Source organism: Lolium perenne, chromosome 6 (assembly GCF_019359855.2).
Source record: "Lolium perenne isolate Kyuss_39 chromosome 6, Kyuss_2.0, whole genome shotgun sequence".
In the NCBI taxonomy this organism is placed as follows: domain Eukaryota; kingdom Viridiplantae; phylum Streptophyta; class Magnoliopsida; order Poales; family Poaceae; genus Lolium; species Lolium perenne.
Window position 1 is genome coordinate 189,875,927 of NC_067249.2, and position 22,262 is coordinate 189,898,188.

General features: G+C 46.8%; 3 protein-coding genes across 3 annotated transcripts in view; 1 reads left to right on the top strand and 2 right to left on the bottom strand.

Annotated features, from left to right (window-relative positions):
- Nucleotides 1–6,773, bottom strand: part of LOC127306632 (uncharacterized) — a 34,061-nt gene extending 27,288 nt beyond the window's left edge. The window contains exon 1 of the mRNA XM_051337295.1: nt 6,413–6,773. Coding sequence (XP_051193255.1) covers nt 6,413–6,694 — 282 coding nt within the window. The 5' untranslated portion in view covers nt 6,695–6,773. The remainder of the gene's footprint in view (nt 1–6,412) is intronic.
- Nucleotides 6,774–8,602: 1,829 nt separating this feature from the next.
- LOC127306631 (uncharacterized) lies at nt 8,603–9,643 on the top strand. Its single transcript, XM_051337294.1, has 3 exons — nt 8,603–8,846; nt 8,965–9,130; nt 9,239–9,643. The coding sequence occupies exons 1-3, from the start codon at nt 8,618–8,620 to the stop codon at nt 9,456–9,458; spliced, it is 615 nt and encodes a 204-aa protein (XP_051193254.1). The 5' UTR covers nt 8,603–8,617; the 3' UTR covers nt 9,459–9,643.
- A 63-nt stretch (nt 9,644–9,706) lies between these two features.
- On the bottom strand, nt 9,707–17,207 carry LOC127306630 (MYG1 protein C694.04c). The gene is made up of 7 exons (XM_051337293.2): nt 16,866–17,207; nt 16,194–16,340; nt 15,799–15,897; nt 12,838–13,029; nt 12,552–12,671; nt 12,105–12,176; nt 9,707–10,126 (listed from the first exon to the last, which is right to left on the bottom strand). The coding sequence occupies exons 1-7, from the start codon at nt 17,163–17,165 to the stop codon at nt 9,902–9,904; spliced, it is 1,155 nt and encodes a 384-aa protein (XP_051193253.1). The 5' UTR covers nt 17,166–17,207; the 3' UTR covers nt 9,707–9,901.
- Between the last annotated feature and the right edge of the window lie 5,055 nt (nt 17,208–22,262).

Below are 22,262 nucleotides of genomic sequence, written 5' to 3' on the forward strand. Positions count from 1 at the left end.
GGAGGAGATGTTCCAGCCGGCGCCAGGACCGGCCAATCAAGCCGTACGCCGGCCGGCCGGTCCCAGGGCCGGTCCGACCGGCCCCCACGCCGGATCCATCCGGTTTCAACCGGATTTCTGGCTTGTGCCAACCGGGCGATGTCCAGTAAGCCCCGCACCGTCGCCCGGTCACCACCCGGCGCCAGGCCCGGTTTGAACCGGCTGGCCCGGTCCCAGACCCGGTCGACCGGCCTCCAGACCGGCCGACTCCGAGTCTGTCTCGACCAGATCTATTCTGGGTCGGTTATTTTCGTACTTTTTCGACCTGAGGTCGTCCTGAAACCCTATATAAGTGTCCAGGACGCCCCCAAAGTTGCTTTAGACCATGTTTAAGATAAACCCTAGTTCTTAGTTGTTTGCTCTGCAAAACTATTGAATCCCTACACCATATTGCTTGATTTGGTGTAGATCTGAAAGTCTTGTGTGATCTGTTGTTCCATTGGGAATTAGTAGATTGCAACTTACCGCTTCGTGGTCGGCGACTACGTGCGCAAGTGTGTGGAGTTGCGAATATCTTGCAGGGTTGAGAGCTGTTGCATTGGCGACAGGAATCAATCGAGAGACTTTGTCGGCGTCATACAAGTTATCCTCCTCATATCATCGATTCCATCCGCTGCTATTCATCTTGTGTTCATCACCACCCGTCGCTTACTGAGAAGATCGGGCCACCCCTTATCACCTGATCTATTCTATGTTGTGGCAGCTAGGGTAGGAACCCTGAACAAAGCCCCTTATATAGCTCCTTAAAGTAACTCTCTAAATGGGCCACATGGGCTAGGAAGGTAAGGTACCGAACAGCCCAATAACGCTTCAACACTCCCCCTCAAGAGGGGTGATAGATATCTATCATTCTCATCTTGTCACATGCCGGGTTGCATTTTCTGGTTCCCAAACCTTTAGTTAAACAATCTGCAATTTGTTGCCCTGAACTCTCATGCTCTATCTTGATGATCCTAGCATCGAGTTTTTCTTTGATGTATAATCTATCTATCTCAATATGCTTTGTTCTGTCGTGTTGCAATAGGTTATTTGCTAGGTTAATAGCAGACTTGTTTTCAAACCATACAACTGTTCTTCAATTCGCTTAACAGATTCCTTGCCCGCAATATTTCACTCAGCCCTTGAGACATGGCCATGTACTCTGCTTCAGCTTCAACCGTTGATTTGAAACCACTTGTTGTTTCTTGCTCCTCCATGACACTAAGTTTTCTCCGACGAAAACACAATACCCCGAAGTTGATCTTCGGTCATCTAGGCAACTTGCCCAATCGGCATCACGGTAGCCATCAACATCAAGATGTCCGTTACTCTTGAACCACAGGCCCTTTCTTGGAGTTCCTTTCAAGTATCTCAAGATTCTGCAGACTGCTTCAAGATGTTCACTTCTAGGCTCATGCATATACCTGCTCACTACACTCACTGCAAAGGCAATGTTTCGTCGTGTATGACATAAATACAACAGTCTCCCAACTAGTCTGATATTTTTCTTTATCCACATGATCACCTGATTGTATTGTCACTTTATGGTTTTGATCGATTGAGGTTGAAGCTGCTCGGCAGCCTAGCGTATCAACATCACTAAGAAGGTCCAAAGTATACTTTCTTTGGGACAGAGCTATTCTTTTTGTTGACCTGGCCACTTCTAAACCAAGAAAGTACTTTAGTCGACCAAGGTCTTTTACTTCAAAGGCCTTACTCAAACACTTCTTTAGTCTTGCTATCTCTCCTTCGTTATCCCCAGTAATAATGATATCATCCACATACACCGCAAGAATGGTAATCTTTCCCTTAGAGTATCTATAAAACACTGTATGGTCACCGCTGCATTGTCCGTATCCCATGTCACAAACTGCACGTCTAAATTTGTTAAACCAAGCTCTCGGAGACTGTTTTAGTCCATAAAGAGACTTGTGGTTTCAGGTGAAGAGAAGCCAAGTGGAATTTCCATGTAAACTTCTTCATGTAGATCTCCATGTAGGAAAACGTTCTTAACATCAAGTTGGTGTAACGGCCACCCACAATATCAAAATCCTTACTGTGTTCATCTTCGCCATTGGTGCAAAGGTCTCATCATAATCGATGCCATAGGTCTGGGTTTACCCTCTTCCCACAAGTTTTGCCTTGTATCTTTCAATCTTTCCTTGTGCATTTTGCTTAACTGACAGCCTTTTTTCCTGTTGGAAGAGATACTAACTCCCAAGTTTCGTTTTTTCTCAATGCTTGTAGCTCTTCCAACATGGCCGCTCGCCATGGCCTGTTGGAATAGATATAGGGAAGCAACAAATGCTTTGTAGGAAGGAGAGAAGGCTTCGTATGACACAAAGTTTCCTATATCACATTCATCATGCCTTTTCTGTAGTCTCTCAACACAAGCCCGAGTTCCTTTCCTCAAAGCAATTGGTAGGTCCATTTGTCCCCCTCCCATTGTTGTCGAGTCTCCATCAACTTGGCTTTCAGTGGAGGAGATGGTCTCAAAATTGTCCTGATGTTCAACTTCTAACTCTTGTTGCTCCCCCTGAACATGTTGCGCACACACTTGCCTTCTACCATAAACTTGAAGATTTTGTTCCTCATTCAGCCTTCTCCATCTCTGCGGTAAATTCTGGTCATCTCCATCCTGTCTAACTGGAATGAGACCCTATTGGTTGAAATTGTGGTTCTGAGATTGTCTCCCCTGTATCTGTTCACTCTCCCCCTATTGACAAGTTCCATGAGCCGAAAAATAGTCAAGATCTTCGAATAATATGCTCAGATCAGCCTTATCTCCATAAAATAGTTCGGATTCCCGAAAAGTGACATCCATGCTCACAAATGTCCTTCGTTCAGAAGGACTCCAGCACTTGTAACCTCTTTGTCCAGACGAATACCCAAGAAAAATACATTTCGGAGCTCGAGGATCCAGTTTGCTCACTAATGGCTTGTGATCTCTAACAAAGCATGTGCATCGAAATAATTTGGAGGAACAACAAAAGTATTATCCTTTAGAACTAATTCACATGGTGACTTCATACCTGTCACCCTCAATGGCGTACGGTTGATCAAATAGGTTGCAGTCAGGACAACTTTGCTCCATAGGAATTTAGGCACATCCATGGTGAACATTAAGGCCTGAGCAACCTCCAATATGTGACGGTTTTTCCTTTCAGCCGACATGATGTTTGATGCAAGATTCCTTGCTCAGACATGAAAGCACCAAATATTTTGTTAACATATTTTGTACCATTGCCAGTGCGAATAGCTTGTATTTATACATTGAACTGATTCTTCACAAGAGCATGGATTTTTTTGAAACACTGGAACACTTCATCCTTGTGTCGCTTGAGATACATCCAAGTCATCCGTGAGTAACAATCAATAAAGGTTACAATATACTTTGCACCACTTATAGTCCATACATCAGAATGAACCAACACAAAAGGAGATATACTTCTGATCCCTTACTCACATAGGAGGTTCTAGTGTGTTTGGCATACTCACAAGCATCACACTTGAGCTTGCTTCTGTCAATACCACTCATTACATCAGAAAATATTTGATATATTTTATCAAAAGATATATGTCCCATTCTACAGTGATGAATTAGAGCTCTAGTTTCCTTGTCTTTAGTGACAACCGCTAGTCCTTGATTCGCATCCTGGCCAAGCACGCTGCGCTCCATGTACCACAATCCTCTATGTTGGTCCCAGTCCTAAGCTTCCTGCTCGTCCCCTCTCCTGTATCGAGCACATATATTTGTTAATGGTAACTTCACAGTCAATTTGATCAACCAGCGCACTGAGAGACACTAATTCACAGAAAAGGTAGGCACATACAACATTGATGGTAGTTCAATAACAGGTGTCCCAACTCCTCTAATAGGTTGTGATGTGCCATCTCTTGTATGTATAGTCTCCTGATATGTGGGGGATATCGAATATAGGATTCAAATTCTTTCAGTTTGGATGCCCCTGAGTCTAAAACCCATCCTCTATTAATTGAATGTGCTGCTACTGATGCATTATGTGTTACCTTTATTTGTGTCGACAAAGTTGGCGAAATTGCCAAAGCTTGAAGTAGTAGCTTCTGGTCCCTCTCTAGGCTTGAAGGTGCAGCCATATTTGCCCTGTGAGCACCTTCTCCATGCCGAGGACCAATAACCCAGCCACGGTCATCTTTGTTGGTGTTGCCACTCCAACCACGACCACCTCGCTGGTTGTAACCACCATTGTATCCTCTTCCTCTTCCCCTGATTGATGCATTACAAAATCTGCTTATGTGCCCTGGTTCACCATAGGTAAAGCAGTCTCTTGTTTCTTTCTTTGTGGTCATTGCAAAGGCGGACTGCATTGGCTGTTCGCTGCCTCCAGCAGATTTCAGATGAAACTCCTCTTGTGACATGGCGACAATGGCTTCGTCAAGAGAAGGAAGCTTGGGTTGGTGCAGTAAGGCAGCATGTCAGTAACCACACAATCTGAATGAGGGGATCTCAAGAGGATCACAATGATCCAAATCAGCCCAGGGACGCTGCAAGTCAGCCACATATGCCATCGGGCGCTTCTCACCTTGACGCAAATCATGCACTGCGTCCTCAATCTGCGCCTTTAGCATCAGATTTCCCTTACCAGAGTACATTTTTGACAAAGTACTCCATACCTCCGAGGCATTTGGAAGACCCTCAGCTGAAGCAGCAATAGAAGGGTCAAAGAGTTGAGCAGCCAGGCAAAGATCAACGAGTCTTTCACACTTCATTTCTTCCAATCTGCACTCTCCTTATCCTCTGGTTTAGTAGCGCTTCCCTGAACGTGCCCAATATGCCCTTTGTCCTAAGAATGAGCAATGCTCGCCTCGACCAACTCAGGTAGTTGCTCATCCCTTCTAGCTTCACTTCATTGGGCATGAGCTCCATCACCACCTCTGCCTGTGGAACACGAGCAACACCCCCATCAGTGGAAGTGCTATCTGCATTCTTGGCCACAAGAAGCTGTGCAAGCTTCTCAAGAGCTGTTGTGAGCTCGTCCCCCATCTTGCACAGCAACTGTAGTCACTCCTCCACGAAACTTCCTCTCCTTCCCACTTGCAGCACCACCGGCGCTGCCTCCCCCAGTTCAGGCCACTCCTTAGGCCGCTGCTACAGTCACCATCACCTCTGCCGCTGGCACCACCATAGCCACCTCCATCGTCCCTTGCTCTGATACCATGTGGAGCAAAGAAAGTAGCTAACCTGATCTATTCTATGCTGTGGCGGCTAGGGTAGGAACCCTGAACAAAGCCCCTTATATAGCCCCTTAAGGTAACTCTCTAATTGGGCCACATGGGCCAGGAAGGTAAGGTACAGAACAGCCCAATAACTCTTCTAACATCTAGTTTGTCATATATGATAAGATTTACTAGTGCATCTGTGTTGTTTCTTTTGTTAATTAAACTCATCCGAAAATTGCTTAAAATTCCAACAGCTATCGTGTATAGAACAATGCACTTGCTTGATCTTAAAGGATGAATGAACAAAATTAGCACAAGTTTCAGGAATAATAACAAGGGAAAACAAATGAAGCCCTAGCTAACATGGGGAGAAGCCTCCAAACGGGATAGTTTAGGGGGTTAAACAGACTCATCTTTGCATTTAAGGATGGCTATGCGGCTAAGAAATATCACTCCTGTTCCGAAATGTAAGCCTTCGCGGAATGGAGGTAGTATGATATATCAGCAACCAAACAAGCTTGGAGGGAATCGGCATGACCATATACCAGTGGTGCTGCAGCAGGAGAGGCCTGGGTACCTTTCTACCAGCATTGCTTTGCTACTTGCAAAATTGATTCAGCGTGCGAGGTACTACATGGAATAATCGTGCAATGTGAACTTCCTTTGTCGGCTTTCATTAGTTAACATGGAATACTTTGGCAATTTAACAAGATATATTACATTTAGTGTTTTTCGCATGTAATTTAACAAGAAACGATTTCTGCATGACGGCCTCATACTTTTGGATATCCATGATGCAAACAAAGAAGATTGTAAAGCAGGCGACAAGGTTTTCTTTTACTTTTGTGAGGAGTATTGTGTAATGGTACATGTAAGAGGATTAAATTAAAGTTTGGGTGAAACCCAATATAATTCCAATGGTATACAATGATACAGGCAGAATCCGGGTACACGCCAAACCATAGATGCCCGATTAAATTTTAGATCGGGTTGCAACGACATGGGCCCTTCGCTAGTACTAGAAACTTAGGCAGAAGTTTGGGGAGTAAATAACGAATGAAGTTTAACAGCATGCTAATATTCTAACTGTCCAAGACAAGTGATTTCAGTACCCAGGTCGCCAGAATTCATAAGTAAGACACTGTGAGACGAGAAATTGGCAAGAGTAGAAGGGGGGCCAGGAGTGGAAGCTCACCGGATCGTTGGCGGAGATGGGGTCGAGGTCGCCGTACTCCCCGGGGACCATAACTGGAGCGCGCGGCGGATCCAAATCCCGCCAGAGCCGTCGATACCGGTCGTTCTGCACCGGCGGAGGCGCATTCCAGTGCGACAGGACGGCTCGGTACAGCACGGCGCAGGGCAGCGCGACGGCCGCGGCTCTCCGGAGCACCGAAGCGGGCGGAGGAGGCGACCTCGAGATGACATCGAGGCGGCGGAGGGAGGTGAGGCCCAGGGTTTGGCGCGACGGCCTCGCCATTGCGAGAGGGGCGGCGTCGGCGGCGGCGGCGCTGCGTACGAGTGAGTCGGTCACCAGCGTAACGGTTCCCGAAGGCGGAAACTCATAGTTCTCCGTAAACATAGCTTGTAGGCGTAAACAGCTTCCTTAAAGGCGGAAACCTCTGCAGATGGCACGGGATGAAAGTTGAAACTACTACTCTCTTTTTTCTTGCGAAAGTACTCTCACCGTTTTATAAAATAACAAGTGTCATTCGTTCATCCTAAGTCAAACCATATCAAGTTTGAAGATATTCTTTAACAGACCAAAAAATACTAGTACCTACGTTTCTATAAATAAAATGTTATGGTGGACTCTCAGATTCCAGAGCAGAGGTAGTATCACATCAATTTAGTTATATTGAATTTGTCATAGTAATGCTTTTGTATCATATAGGGTTAGCATTATAGAGAAACATTTTCCAAAAGGTGTAGTTGGCTCTCGAGTTTCAGTGATTTTATTCATTTTAAAATTAATAAAAAAACATCATTGTAAATTTTCAAAAATGGGAAAAATTGGGTATAGTCAATCATTTAAGGTACAAGCATAAAAAAATTGCACTGCAAAATTATTTATATTGTGGGCTACATAAAAAGAACAAAATCTGGTAACATTTGGGAATGCGACACATATTGTACTTAGATCCATAGATTTGTTACTTTTATGTAGCTCAAAATACAATGTATTTTTTTTTGACGAATAGGAGCATGACATTAAAAACATCGAATGGCACAAAGCATCTCAACGAGAACGAAAATTACAAAGAAATCGCTGGGATGCCCCTCGTCCTCCCTAAATCGACCTGGTCTTATTAGTTGTTGATGGAAAGTCGTCAAACGGATTAGAATACAATGTACTTGAAACTCATAGTTTACACCTTCGTGAGATAAATCATTGGGTAATTCTTTAAATCTCGTAAATGTGGCTTTCAAATTTTACGAAACAACAAGAACAATGGTGCCAGGAGCCAAAAATCTGCACTCGAAGAAGAAAATTAAAGCTTAGTTTGGCATCTAAATTTTTCTAAAACCAAAGTATTGTAAAAATGTATTGTATAGGTAACAAATACTTCAGTTTTGGAGAAAGAGGTCAAGACCTCTTTTTTTCTATACTGTAAAATTAGTGCAGCTTTGTGAATAAACAAAGTATAGAAAATTGTAGTTTTTGCTGAAACCAAACACCTCAAAGTATTCAATACCATGGTATTTTCAGAAACCAAAGTATTTTTAGAATACTTTGGAAAAACGTTATTGCCGAACGCAGTCTAAACTTTTTTTTCAAGAAATGTTGAAACTGAGATGGGAGTATCGAAGAGAGCTGGTACAGAGATTTGGTGCACACGAGCATGAGTGATCTTTTTATTAAAAAAAGAAAATCCTAGAAAACAAATCGTGACGTAACGTAGCTAGTGTATCCGACAAAAGTGCAAAAATGATAAGTGTAAATCTAGTATAGTGATTTCAAATCTCTAAAAAAAATCAGATTTTGTCATTTTGTGTAGCTCATAATACAAAACCTGTAAATATAAATTTTCAATTTTTTTTAATATACCAAGAGCACTTGTGGTAAAGAGCCAAAATGCCTTTCCGACAGAGACGGAGCAAGGTAGTGCAGTGCCACGGCCGTCGGCCGAGCGGTGGCGCACGTCAGCACGTGACCCCTCGCGACGCATCGCCAAGATCGAGCCAGCGCATGCGAGGTGTCGCTCGGCTCTCGTGCGTGCCATCGCCGCTCTGTCTCTACACGGCGCACGTCGCGCGCAGCGCAGATGATGACAACTCAGGTATACGCACGCCGCCTCCATGTACGTCCATGACCGTCCGGCCACCACGCATCGTCGGCCGCCGCGGGACCCGTTCGTCAGCGGCACGAACATGAACATGCCCGTATGCCGTCTATGGCTCTATGCTTCCTTTTCTAGGCAGGGACCGCAAGCGGTTGCATCTAACTACCGCGGGGCGCGGGCCAACCAACTTTGCTTCACCTCCCCGCATCTTCCCCTCACTCATCGCCCTCTCTTCCTCCTGTCCGCTCGTCGTCGTCTCTCCTGGATCAATGGACGTGCTGCCTGCGGAGCTGTGCTTCAAGATCTTCCACCTCCTCGATCACCAGGCCCTCGCCGCCGCTCCCCAAGGTTCGTCCTCCCGATCAAAAAGTCTTCCGTTACTTCTTATGCTGGCGTGTTATCCTCTTCTTGCATAGAGGAATGTATAATTCGCGACTTCCCTTGGCCTGAATTGCCCGAACTGTAGTCTGCAGGAAGTGGAACGCGCTGACCTGCGACGACGAGCTGTGGCGCAGGCTCTTCGAGGGCCGATGGGGAGCCGACGCCGCGGCCTTCTACGCGCCGGCGCCGGAGGGCTCCAAGCCCTGGAAGGACGTCTTCGTCGTGCAGGACCGATGCGACCGATACGGACTGTATGTAATCACCATCACCACGTAGCTCAAGCTTCAGACACGGAAAGGCATACCACTGTTAATTTAATTTTGCACTCAAAAGTCGTCTCTCCGTTTCTCTCCATCCAGGGGCGTCAGGATCATCAGGGAAGGCAACGACTACTACCTCATCTACCAGGGCGAGATCCAGAGCTACCTGGGCACCAGCTCCGACTCCGGTGCCAAGGACGCAGCGCAGCAGCCGCAGGGCGGCGAGGCCGAGAAGAAGAGGCAGATATCTGACCGGATCCTCTTCTTCCTTGGGGACCTGGAGACCGCCTACGCGGATGCCAAACGTGTCAAGGCGTGACCTGCGGCGAATGTGCCTGTATAATTCCTGTTCTTGTTTCGCATATCTCGTGCATAATAGGGCTGTATCTATCCACATAATAGGGCTGTATCTATCCACGTACAATCCTCGTCTCCTGTATTCTTCATTTGCAAATAACAATTCAGATATTTGCCTGTAATAGATCTTCTCGCACTTTCACTGTAGATGCATATGACTATATGAGCGACAGTAATGTGCTTGCACCAGTAATAGAAACACTGGGGAAGTGGGCCACAACTTAATCAGTTCCATCAATCTTTTATCAAATGTTACTCTTCTTGTTCAGCCTCATACAGATAACTCATCTCTTCTATCAGGTTGATTTTACGCAACAGAACGTACATACTCAAATGCCAATCAAGTCAATGGTAAAAATTGGTGAGAGTAGGTGAGACTGCTTTACTGCCTGGTGCTCTTGTAAATTAGCATTTGATCGCAGCTCTTGCCATTTCCAACGCCCCCTCGTAGGTCTTGTTCCCACCAATGAAGCCACTCATATGGATGAACACACAGCCAGGGATGCCAGTTTCCTTGGAAAGTTCATCGTCTCTCATGCCCCTCCACTTCTCTGGGAGAGCCTTCCGGCTCTCGAATCTGTCGGGGGCCACAGAGACAGCTTGCACTCGCCAGCTTTTGCTCCTCTCATCCTGCAGTTGTGAGGATATAAACATCATACGACTGGTGAAAAATACTAGGAGAAAGAGTTGAAACCAAAAAACAAAAGCATGTGAAGAAGGTTGATCGCAATGCTGCCGGCCAAAATATCAGTTCAGTGCTAAAACTCTACTACAACTTGAAAGCATTACACCAATTCACTTCCAGATTTGCATTTTGGTGCTAAGGGCATCTCCAGCGGCGCGAAGCATTTTAGCGTCCGCGCGCGTCCGTTTGCGTCGACCCTTTTGGTCGAAATCGACCGCGCGTCCGTTTGCGTCGGGGGTGGCTCCAGCGGCACGACGCATTTTTTAGGACGCATTTTTTAGGACGAATCCTTTTTTTTAAAACATGAAACATAGTTTACATACTTAAAAAATAAACCTAAAACGCCTACTGCTCCTCGCCGCTGTGCTGCTCCTCGTCGCTGTCAATCACGATGTACTCCGGTACGACCCAAGGCCAGTTGGCATCCGGGGGAGCGTACGCCGGGCGCGCTGCCGGTGCTCAAGGTTGAGGAGGCTGCGGCTGTGGCGGCGGTGGAGGGGCCCGCATCGCGGGCCGTGGCGGCGGCGGGAGGCGCCCAATCGCGGGCCGTGGCGGCGGTGGAGGCGCCCAGGCCTGCGGCTGTGGCGGCGGTGGCGGAGGCGCCGCCTACTCCAGGAGCGCCTGTCGAAGTGCTTCATCCCGATAGGCCCGGCGACATGACGGCGGTGGCGTAGCGGGGCAGCGGCGGCTGCACAGGCGCGTCGTGCTCGGAGACGAGGACGACGACCTCCGCCATCTCGTCGTCCGTCATGTTCTCCGGGAACTCGAAGTTTCGGCCCTCCTCAAAGGCCTGCTGCCATTCGTGGAAGACGACAGCGACGAAATCGTCGCTGTCGTCCTTCGCCTCCTCGCTATGGTACGCGAGCGCCTCGACGTAGTCGTCGTCGTCGTACACAGCGTAGGCTTCGTCGTCGGCGGCGGCATCGTTGTGCTGCGTGTGCTGACGTCGCGTCCGCGCCTGCTCACGACGCGTCGGCGTCTGCTGACGACGAGCCGGCGGTGCAGGGCCGAAGGGGTAATCCCTGTCGCCCATGAAGCCTGCCCTTCGTCTCCTGTCCACCTCCGTGGACAGGTACGTACGCCAAAGCTCGGAGTCGATGGCGTACGCCGGATCGTCGCGGAGGTCTGCCGGCAGATACCGCCTCCTGCGCCGGATCTCCGCGGTCCGATCAGGCTCGCGCGCAGGTACTGGAGGGATAGGCACCCGGCGGCAGCTGAGCCGCCAGCCATCAGGCACCTGCACGCCGAACCAGGCGTCGTCGCACGGCATCCATTTGCCGTGCATGAGCCTCCCCACCGAGACGGGGAGCGGGATCTTCTTGCTGCCGCTGCCGGAGGCCTCGAAGTCATTCTTCTTCCCCATGGCGCTGCGGCGGTGGTGGTGGTTGTGGAGGTGTGGGCGAAGGAGCGACGCGGCCGGTAGACTTTTATGGGCGGGTGCGCGCGGGATACGATGCCATTGAAGGCGCCGCAGAAGCCCAGCCGCCGCCCGCCAGTGCGCGCGCAGAACAGGCAGCCGCGATGGCGCGGCTGCGGCGCAAACGCGGAAGCGCTGACCGCCTGAATCTATGGCGAAGGCTGCGGCGCAGACGCAGAAGCGCTGACCGCCTGAATCGATGCCCTCGATGCAGACTCGCTGCCAGGCGGGCCCGGTGGGGAAGCGAGCGGACACTCGGAGCGACCGCCAAGCGTCCGCCGAGACGCAAACCTGGCGCATACGCGGACAGCCCGGTCACTTTGCGTCGCCCCGCTGGAACAGGCCCCAGATGCATTTCCGGTCACGGCGGACGAAAACGGTCACTCAGCGTCCGTTTGCGTCGCGCCGCTGGAGATGCCCTAACTACGCAGACTCACTGTCCAAAAATACTAGAGGTACTAAATAAAATTCATATTAGATGACTGGGAAGGGGCAGCACTTCTTACCTGATACAGCACATACTTGGTCAGAGGATCAGTCTTCAGCTCCTGCTCCAGCTCAAATAAATGAAGTTTCCACTGCCATAACGGATAAGCATTCAGTCTACAAACATGGTTACTATCACACTTCACTACATCAGGCAGTTGCCAATTATTAAATTAGAAAAAAAAACGAACACTAGTAAATATTGAATAGCTAATACAATCCCAGTGCCGGTACTTAGAAGCATCGCCTAAAGTTCTAGTAATCAAATGTTTTCAACACTTGTACGGCAGATCAAAAGGACATGGTTCCAAATGGAAAACGCATAAACATTGAGCACATTAAAGATTAACAGAACCAGATTAGGTACAGCCCTTATGCTTCCACGTGCATCAGATACAAACAGTCCAAAATATCAGTTGTGGATAGGACAAAAATTGATAATAGTCTACCAGGTACCAAGATCTTACCGGGCAGAATCTATCTAAGACCATGATTTCTCCACTTGGATCAACATTTCCTCTTGACAGCAAACACTCCATGACAATAGATCTTGCAGGTAGCCACGACTTGACATGAAAGCGAACACTCTGGCAATGGAAGAAGAAAAATATAGTCATACAAACCTGAGATGTTCAGCTAAGGGAGTAATGAAATCTGGCCTAATCCCATTTGGAAAAATGGCAGAGATATATAGCACGCATAATTCAACAAGTACTTAAACACAAGAACAGACTAACAAGGAATAAGTCATACCTCCATAAATTCACTTCCTGCAAGCACCATTGCTTGTTGAAATGCAGCATTTTCCTTCTCAGGTGATTGATCCGGATCAGTCCAGTCTGGATTAAGGCGCCCAACACGTGAAGACAAGTGTGTATTGTTCACATACTTGGGGGTTTGCTCTGTGTCATATTGATTGATTCCATTATCAATTGCGTCAAGCGCCTGTTACATGAAAGATAGATTGCTTCTTTGGCACATCATGTGGAAAAATGTAGTATTGGGCAATTAAGACAGATATATATAGTAGATAAACAAATAAATAAATGAATAAGAACAAATGGATGTCTCAGAAATTGATGTGGCAGTTTAAGTATTGAAGTTCTTTACACCCTAGCAACTTGTAAACACTGAGATTTGGTATCAAACTTATCAACTGACTGATAACAGGCCTGTATTACCCTTTTTTTTGCTTGTGAGAAATATCTCGGAACCTCGCAGCCAGCTACAAGCGCCTGACTGCCAACATACAGTGCATCTTTTCCATACCAATTTTAATAAAGCAAAACCCCATCCACATGTTGAAACTAACTACAAACTCTAACAAGAGAAACAGTTCTGACAAAAGTGTAGATTCGTGAACTCCCTCCGTCAATATCCTAAGTTTAGGCAACCATAAACTCATAAATTTCACTGCTGGTATGGTTAATTCCTGAACTCCAACTCCCTCCAATCCATAATAAGTGTCGGGTATTTAGTACTAAGGTGTATCTAGAAAAAGTTGAGCAGCATTTTTTTTTGGAACGGAGGGAATACTAACCTAGTACTAAATACCGGACACTTATTATGGATCGGAGGGAGTAGTAAACATAGTCATTCTCTTATCCTTTGATCCACAATACAGGAAGTACTACTACCTCTGGTCCAAAATAATTGCCCAAAAACAAATGTATCTAGACGTGTTTCAGTATGTAGATTCACTCATTTTGGGACAAGTACTTTGGATCGGAGGGAGTAACATAATTTTAACGGCTGGTTACAAATAAATAAATGAACAAGGACAGCTGGATGTCTCAGAAATTGCAGTCAGATGGCAGTTTAAATGTTGAAGTTCTTTACACCTTAAGAACTTGTAAACCTTGAGATTTAGTATAGAACTTGGCAACTGACTGATAACAGGCCTGTTTTACCCCTTTTTTGCTTGCAATAAATATCTCTGAACATCACAACCAGCTACAAGCACCCGACTGCCAACATAGTGCATCTTTTCATAATAAAGCAAAACCCCATCTACATGTTTAAACTTACTAATCTACATGTTTAAACTTACTACAAACTCTAACAAGAGAAACAGTTCTGACAAAAGTGTAGATTCATAAACTCCCTCCGTCAATATCCTAAGTTTAGGCAACCATAACCTCATAAATTTCAGGGCTGGTATCGTTAATTCCTAAACTCATAGTAAACATAGTTATTCTGCTATCCTTTGATCCACAATAAAGAAAGTACTACCATGATTTAAACGGCTGGTTACAAATAAATAAATGAATAAGGACAGCTGGACGTCTCAGAACTTGCTGTCAGATGGCAGTTTGAGTATTGAAGTTCTTTACACCTTAGCAACTTGTAAACCTTGAGATTTAGTATGGAACTTGTCAACTGACTGGTAACAGGCCTGTATTACCCCTTTTTTTGCTTACAAGAAATATCTCTGAACATCACAAGCAGCTACAAGCACCCGACTGCCAACATAGTGCATCTTTTCATAGCAATCTTAATAAAGAAAAACCCCATCTACATGTTGAAACTAACTACAAACTCAAACAAGAGAAACAGTTCTGACAAAAGTGTAGATTCATAAACTCCCTCCGTCAATATCCTAAGTTTAGGCAACCCTAACCTCATAAATTTCAGGGCTGGTATTGTTAATTCCTAAACTCGTAGTAAACATAGTCATTCTCCTATCCTTTGATCCACAATACAGAAAGTACTAACATAATTTTAACGGTTCGTTACAAATAAATAAATGAATAGGGACAGCTGGATGTCTCAGAAATTGCTGTCGGATGGCAGTTTAAGGATTGAAGTTATTTACACCTTAGCAACTTGTAAACCTAGAGATTTAGTATGGAACTTGTCAACTCACTGATAACAGGCCTGTATTACCCCTTTTTTGCTTGCAAGAAATATCTCTGAACCTCACAGCCAGCTACAAGCACCCAACTGCCAACATAGTGCATCTTTTCAACACAATCATAATAAAGCAAAACCCCATCTACATGTTTAAACTAACTACAAACTCTAACAAGAGAAACAGTTCTGACAAAAGTATTGATTCATAAACTCCCTCCGTCAATATCCAAAGTTTAGGCAACCCTCATCTCATAAATTTCAGGGCTGGAATTGTTAATTCCTAAACTCGTAGTAAACATAGTTATTCTCCTATCCTTTGATCCACAATACAGAAAGTACTACCATGATTTTAACGGCTGGTTACAAATAAATAAATGAATAAGGACAGCTGGATGTCTCAGAACTTGCTGTCAGATGGCAGTTTGAGTATTGAAGTTCTTTACACCGTAGCAACTTGTAAACCTTGAGATTTAGTATGGATCTTGTCAACTGACTGATAACAGGCCTGTATTACCCCTTTTTTTGCTTGCAAGAAATATCTCTGAACCTCACAGCCAGCTACTAGCACCCGACTGCCAACATAGTGCATCTTTCCATAGCAACCCCAATAAAGCAAAACCCCATCTACATGTTGAAACTAACTACAAACTATAACAAGAGAAACAGTTCTGACAAATGTGTAGATTCATAAACTCCCTCCGTCAATATCCTAAGTTTAGGCAACCGTAAACTCATAAATTCAGTGCTGGTAGTGTTAATTCCTGAACTTGTAGTGAACATAGTCATTCTCCTATCCTTTGATCCACAATACAGAAAGTACTAACGTAATTTTAACGGCTGGTTACAAGTTTGGATTCGCACCTCAACAAAGCTTTTGTATATAGCAAGATACACCCGGTGAACATCTTCATGGTCCTCATTAAGCTGAAGCTCCTTTGCAATTATCTCTTTGCCAAAATGCTGCAATATCACAACAATTTCAAATGATAAGCAAGCCATCATTTTAAGAAATGGAAAGACAAAAGTACCATTGAGGATCAATTTGCAACTTTTAAAACTTTGACAGATTAATGTATTGTCAAAAGGCTGTGCGTACATAAGACAAAGTGTGCTACGCGATTTCACAGCATCCAGAAAGAAACCCCCTAAGAATCCAGTCACCTTGTTATGTGGTGCAGTTGGGGGACCATTTCAGCACATGTTACTAAATTGTATAACATTGACTATTGTATGAAAACCTGCATCTCCGTACTTACCATGTAAACAAGCCCAGCACTGCTAAGCTTCGTGTTAAAGCCATGCCCAAAGACCTCGCTGAAGCCCTTCTGGTGATGGTCGTAGCGATGCCGGCTGGGATCATAGACACCACCAACATCAAGCACAGCCTCCAGCGAATCGAGGAGCTGGAGTGGAGTTCCACAAGAAAAAGAGGCAAACAAGTAAGTGGAGGATAGGATTCAGCAAATGACAGAGCACATGTTCAATATTTTTGCTGCATCATATACACCAGAGATTCATAAGAAAATCAGTCAACTGTAATGACCGCATAACTACGAACTAAAGGGATGTGATTAGATTCCTAGTCATGTATAAGAAACCAGTCTTATACTAAATGCGATACTTAGCATAAGATATAGACAGATGGAGCTCGTGAATCTCTATACCAGATGATATGATGTCCTAGCACACAAGGAAAAAATTCCAAGTGCGGAAGTGCCTAATGGTTTCAGTTGACAGTTTCATTAGTCTAAGAACGAGTTAAATTAGTACCCATCCGGACCTAATTCCAACCTAAACGTCTGTAGCGTTTACGAATCTTGGCAAGTATCCCGTAACATAGCCGAAATAACCGCCACAAAAAAAGCTCAAACATTTTTTGGGGGGGAAATGGCATGCCAATCGAGCCAGTGGCGAAGAGAGAGACAGACCTGGGAGTCGCGGGTGCGGACGACGTCGGCGCCTGCGAACTGGGAGGTGAGGCGGATGAGGAAGCAGCCGAGCGCCTCGTCGCAGTGGAAGCTGCCGTTGTGGGTCCCCACGCGCTTGCCGTTCCCGGCGCCGTTGAAGGAGCCGTCGGCGGCGGCTGAGGAGTAGACCCTCAGACGCTTGGGCGAGGAGGCGCCGGCGGCGGCGGCCATGGAGGAAGGGTTTAGGATTTGGGAACGCACGCGAGGGGGAAGGAAGGTGACGGCTCGCTGCGACAGCCTCCAGGCGCAGGCGGCGAGCATTATAGTGGAGCGGACGATGGGCTGGCTGAGGTGGTTGTGTCGAGATGTAGGGTTTTGAGGGGTTTGGGCTTTCGGCAAGACGCCTAGGCGATACATCTTATAATTTGAGATTTTTTTTTTCTCTTGTTGTTCAAAAAGATGGTAGTTGTTAGATTTTTTTTGTAGTTGTTAGATTTTTCAAAGGAATTTGGGGCGCGTCGGACAAAAAAAAGTTCCCAGCCGCGTCCCTCAAACCCGTTTTTTATCCGGCGCGGCCCGATACGGTGTCCGGCGCCCCGAGCCCGTCCCCCCCATAGGGCACGCCGGACACAACGAAAGTGAGGCGAGGCGTGGCGGGACCGACGCGTCAGCGGCTCGGAAGCCTAAAACCTCGTCGCCTACCTTTGATCAAGCGATGTTAATGACGTCTCGTCGTGTATGGCCGCGTGGCCGTCTGCGTTGGCGATATTGCGTCCAACGACCCGCTGCCGCTTCGCCTGCCACCGCTGTACATTAAGAGGCCCTGCGGTTCATCCCAATCTATCGCCGCTCCCAAATCTTCTCCTCGCCGTTCCAACCAATGTTATCGTCCTCCCGCAAGATCGTTGCGGCGAACGGCTTCGGCCGCGGCAGCCTCACCGTGAACGAGGCGTGGGCGTTGTACCGCGTGGGATATCCCGTTCCGCCGGAGATGCGCCTGCCAAGCAGCGGCGGCTGGAAGATGGCCGTGAACCGCATAGGCGTCCCGCCGCCGCCGTCGTCGGGCACGAAGCGCTGGAGGGACGCCATCAGGGCCCGGCGGGCTGCACTGGACGCCGAGGAGCGGGCCGATCCGACCTGGGCGGCCACCGGCAACGACTCCTGATGGAACGCCTACTTCCAGGCGCAGTACGACATGGAGATGCACAACACCACCGGCCTCGTCGGCGGGCCGAACAGCTAGAACAGAGACGGGCGCCTCCTGTTCTGGGGCGTTCCGGGGTGCACCCTGCAGAACGTCATCGACGGTATCCACAACGGCGCTCTAAGGTTGGAGGCACCATCCTAACTGCCACCATCTCCCGCAGCGCGCTAGCAGCCGAGGAGGACGTACTCGTCCTCCTCCAACTCTTCCTCGTCAGGACCGACTCAATCGACGCCGTCCTCGTCGCACCGCTTCGCGCCCTACACCATCCCCAAGCGCGTGGTGAAGGAGGAGCCGGCGACGCCCGTCAATCCGAGGCGCGGCGGCAGTGGCAGTGGCAGCCAGCAGCAGCAAAGGCGCGGCGGCGCCCTCCTCATCCCGAAGCCGAAGGTGAAGGAGGAGCAGGACGACGAGGAAGCGGCAAAGGCGGCGCTGCTAGCGGAGTATGAGCGGCAGCAGTAGCTCATCACCAGCAGCGATGACCCCGAGGACTGCCCAGGGCTATGAGCGGCGTTCTTGACGTCGCTGAACGACAAGGACGCCTAGAGGGGCGACCTCGACACGGCGATCGCCATGTCCATCCGCGACACCGGCAAGCCGCTCGTGGACCTCACCAACAACGGCGAGACAGGACCAAGCGGCCTGGTGAAGGACGAGCCCGTCGACGAGCCCGACGAGCGTGTCAAGCAGGAGGTCGTCCGACGACATGTACAACTTCCATCAGTACTATGACACCTTCGGCCACCGCAATTACTTCTAGATTAGGTTTAGTTTAAATTTAATCGAATCTCATTCGACTATGTAATATATAGCAAGTTTGGACGAATTTAATCAAATTTCGCTCAAGTTTTAAATTTCCGAAATTTTGTTTGGGGACGCGACTGGGGAGCGACGTCCCCCAAACACGACACGAACAAAATACGTTTCCCAAACGCTCGATCCGGCGCCGTTTTGGGGACGGTTTAGGGGACGCGGCTGGAGATGCTCTTATACAAGTAATTTTCTAGGTATGTGGGTTCAACAGTTTCTTCGAAAATTAGGTGAAGTATTTCTAGTATTTTTTGACACGATTTTACATACAAAACTAACATGTTGAACTTCCTACAATCTTCCATATAACAACAATATGAACTAGATTGCCGAAGTTCTTCATTATTGTGTAGAACCAATATCCCGTTGGAAGAATTACTAGTCGGTTCGTGTAGTTATAGTGTAGTGTTTAGATGAGTCAGATTTTATGTCGAATAGGAAAATTGTCCCAAGAACCTAGAAATTTTGAGCCAGAGAGAAATAATTGGATCCAACCATAGTTATTCAACAATCAACAAGTTTCTTTAACATAGCAACATTCAACACCTTTATGTCATCTATTTCACAAGTGTTTCCCAGCCCCAAAAGGCCAAAATTTATAACGTGGGCCGACACTCTAAAGGCCCTAAAAGCATCTCCAACAATAGCTCTATAATCTGGTGATGTATAGTCGTGATGCAGCGCGCTGCATGCTGCAAATTACAGCGCGCGGCGCCAGCGCAAAGAACATTCTCACTTTTGTATCCACTCAACAAGATCAAACAAATCAAATTAAATCAACAATAATTGTTGAGTTTATTGTTTTACAACACAAGCAAATAGTACACGGGCAATAAAACAAATTAAACAAATGTTTCACCAACAAATACAACAAGTTGTTCATCAACAAATACAACAAATAAAATAGCTCACCTATTATTGTCCATTCCATTTTCACCACTTCTCCATGAGATCTTCTTGGAGCTCATCGTGTGCAGCATTGGACGAATCATTTGATACGAAGCAAGGAAACAAGCCACCCTTTGTGAAGTTCTTCTCACACTTGCATGGGCACCCCATCAATTCATACTAGGTGTAGTCTACATCTTTGTCACGATCGGTCTCTATGATCATGTTATGCATGATCACATATGCGTCCATCATATACCACGGGCACTCTTGGTCCCAAAACCTCGCCGGTCCTCTCACAATAGCATGGAGATGTTCTCTTCTTCCTCGAAATCAAATTCGTCATCGGACAAATCGTACAACGAGCTCTATAAATTCGTCGTCGGACAAATAAAGAAGCTAAATGAGCTATTTTTAATGTACGGACTACAAATAAAATGAGCTAAACATGGACACATACCTTGCAGCCATTTCGGCGAACACCTACATTGCGCCAAGTTGCCTCTCGGCTAGAAGAGGACATCGTGGCCGCCGTGGTCGGCGCTGTGATGTGGAAGCACGACACGGCGCGACGGGTGAAGGCAAACCAGCCCGGCGAGGCGGCGCAAAAGCACAGTGCGATGATGCGGAACCAAGGCGCAGCGGATCTACAACGCGAGCAGGTTAAATCATCCCGGCGCGACGGCGGCCAAATCAGGGCGGCGGGGGCGAAGTGGAATGGGGGAGGCAGGAGAGGGCGCAGGTGAAATTCCAGAGCTAGAGGTTGGTCCTTCCTGCGCTAGAGAGAGAGAGAGAGATACCCCGCGCGTCAGTCCGCGCTGAAAATATCCCGTGGTGGATAGCGTGAAACGCAACGCGCAGATTTTTTTTGTTATGCGGCCAACTATGCAGCGCCTACTAGAGCGCGCAATTTTTGCTTGGTGTGCTAAATTGGCAGTTATTATAGCGCGGGCCATGTTTACATCGGCTGCTGGAGATGCTCTAAGATCTCACGAGCTTAGGCTGTACCTAGAATACTTCCGCCCAAAAATATTGCAAATTTTTTTGGAAATTGGCTTCGTAGTGTAACACCCCACCTTTTGCAACCTTGTTTAAGTGTCCAGAGTGCAAAAATCAGGGGAACAAAAACTTTTTCCTAAATGGTTTAGTAAGATGAGTTGCCTTGATCTGCTTGTTGATATGAATTGCTTGATTTGCTTGTAGATGAATTTGCCTTCATCTATTGGTTGAGTAGATTGTCTTGAGTTACCTCACAGCATAACCCTTCTAGGGGTAAAACCAACTAACAACTCAACAACTAAAACCCTTCCGCTTGTGGAACAATGTATGAACCTACCCTAAGACCCTCCCTGTGATGTGCTTCATCTCCCCCATCCTTTACTCAAGTTTTGAGACTCATCTACCCCTTAATATATTCTTCCCTTTTTCCCTAGTCAAAAACCCTAAGACCTCTTTGACTAAGTCCTAAAACTGTTATCGTGTTCCATTTTGGAACCTCTAGATTAAGCTACCCCTTGCCCTATAAGGCAATGCCCTTCGTCCTAGACCTACCTTGTCTTGAGCACTTCCCAACCCTAGTTATTCCCTGGACCAGATCATCCATCTACCCACTTATCCTTGATGGTTTTGAGCCCAAGTCAAAAATCTGTTTTTTTGGCAGGCTTAAAAGATTCAAACCTTGGCAGTTGATCTCTAAGCATCCATGATGACCCACAAGTATAGGGGGTGTATCGTAGTATTTTTGATAAGTAAGAATGTCGATCCCAACGAGGAGCAGAAGGTGTTGACAAGCAGTTTCGATGAAGGATTCCCTGTAAATGCTCTCAAACAAGTATTCAGGGGGTTTTGATGTAACAGTTGAATAAAGTACGAGTAAGTAAAGTGCGAGAGTAACAATTGCAGCGAGTGGCCCAATCCTTTTTAGCGCAAAGGACAAGCCGGTTTGTTTACTTATAATGACCAAACGTTCTCGAGGACACACGGGATTTTAGTCTAGTGCTTTCTGATGGCGTGTAACTCACACGTTCGTTGGGAACCCCAAGAGGAAGGTATGATGCGCACAGCAGCAAGTTTTCCCTCAGAAAGAAACCAAGGTTTATCGAACCAGGAGGAGCCAAGAAGCACGTTGAAGGTTGATGGCGGCGGGATGTAGTGCGGCGCAACACCGTAGATTCTCGGGCGCCAACGTGGAACCCGCACAACACAACCAAAGTACTTTGCCCCAACGAAACAAAGGAGGTTGTCAATCTCACCGGCTTCTTGTAACAAAGGATTAACCGTATTGTGTGGAAGATGATTGTTTGCAGAAACAGAGAACAAGATTGCAGAGATTGTATTTCAAGATAGAGAATTGGACCGGGGTCCACAGGTTCACTAGAGGTGTCTCTCCCATAAGATAAACAAGATGTTGGGTGAACAAATTACAGCTTGGGCAATTGATAAATAAAGAGGGCATGACCATGCACATACATATTATGATGAGTATAGTGAGATTTAATTGGGCATTACGACAAAGT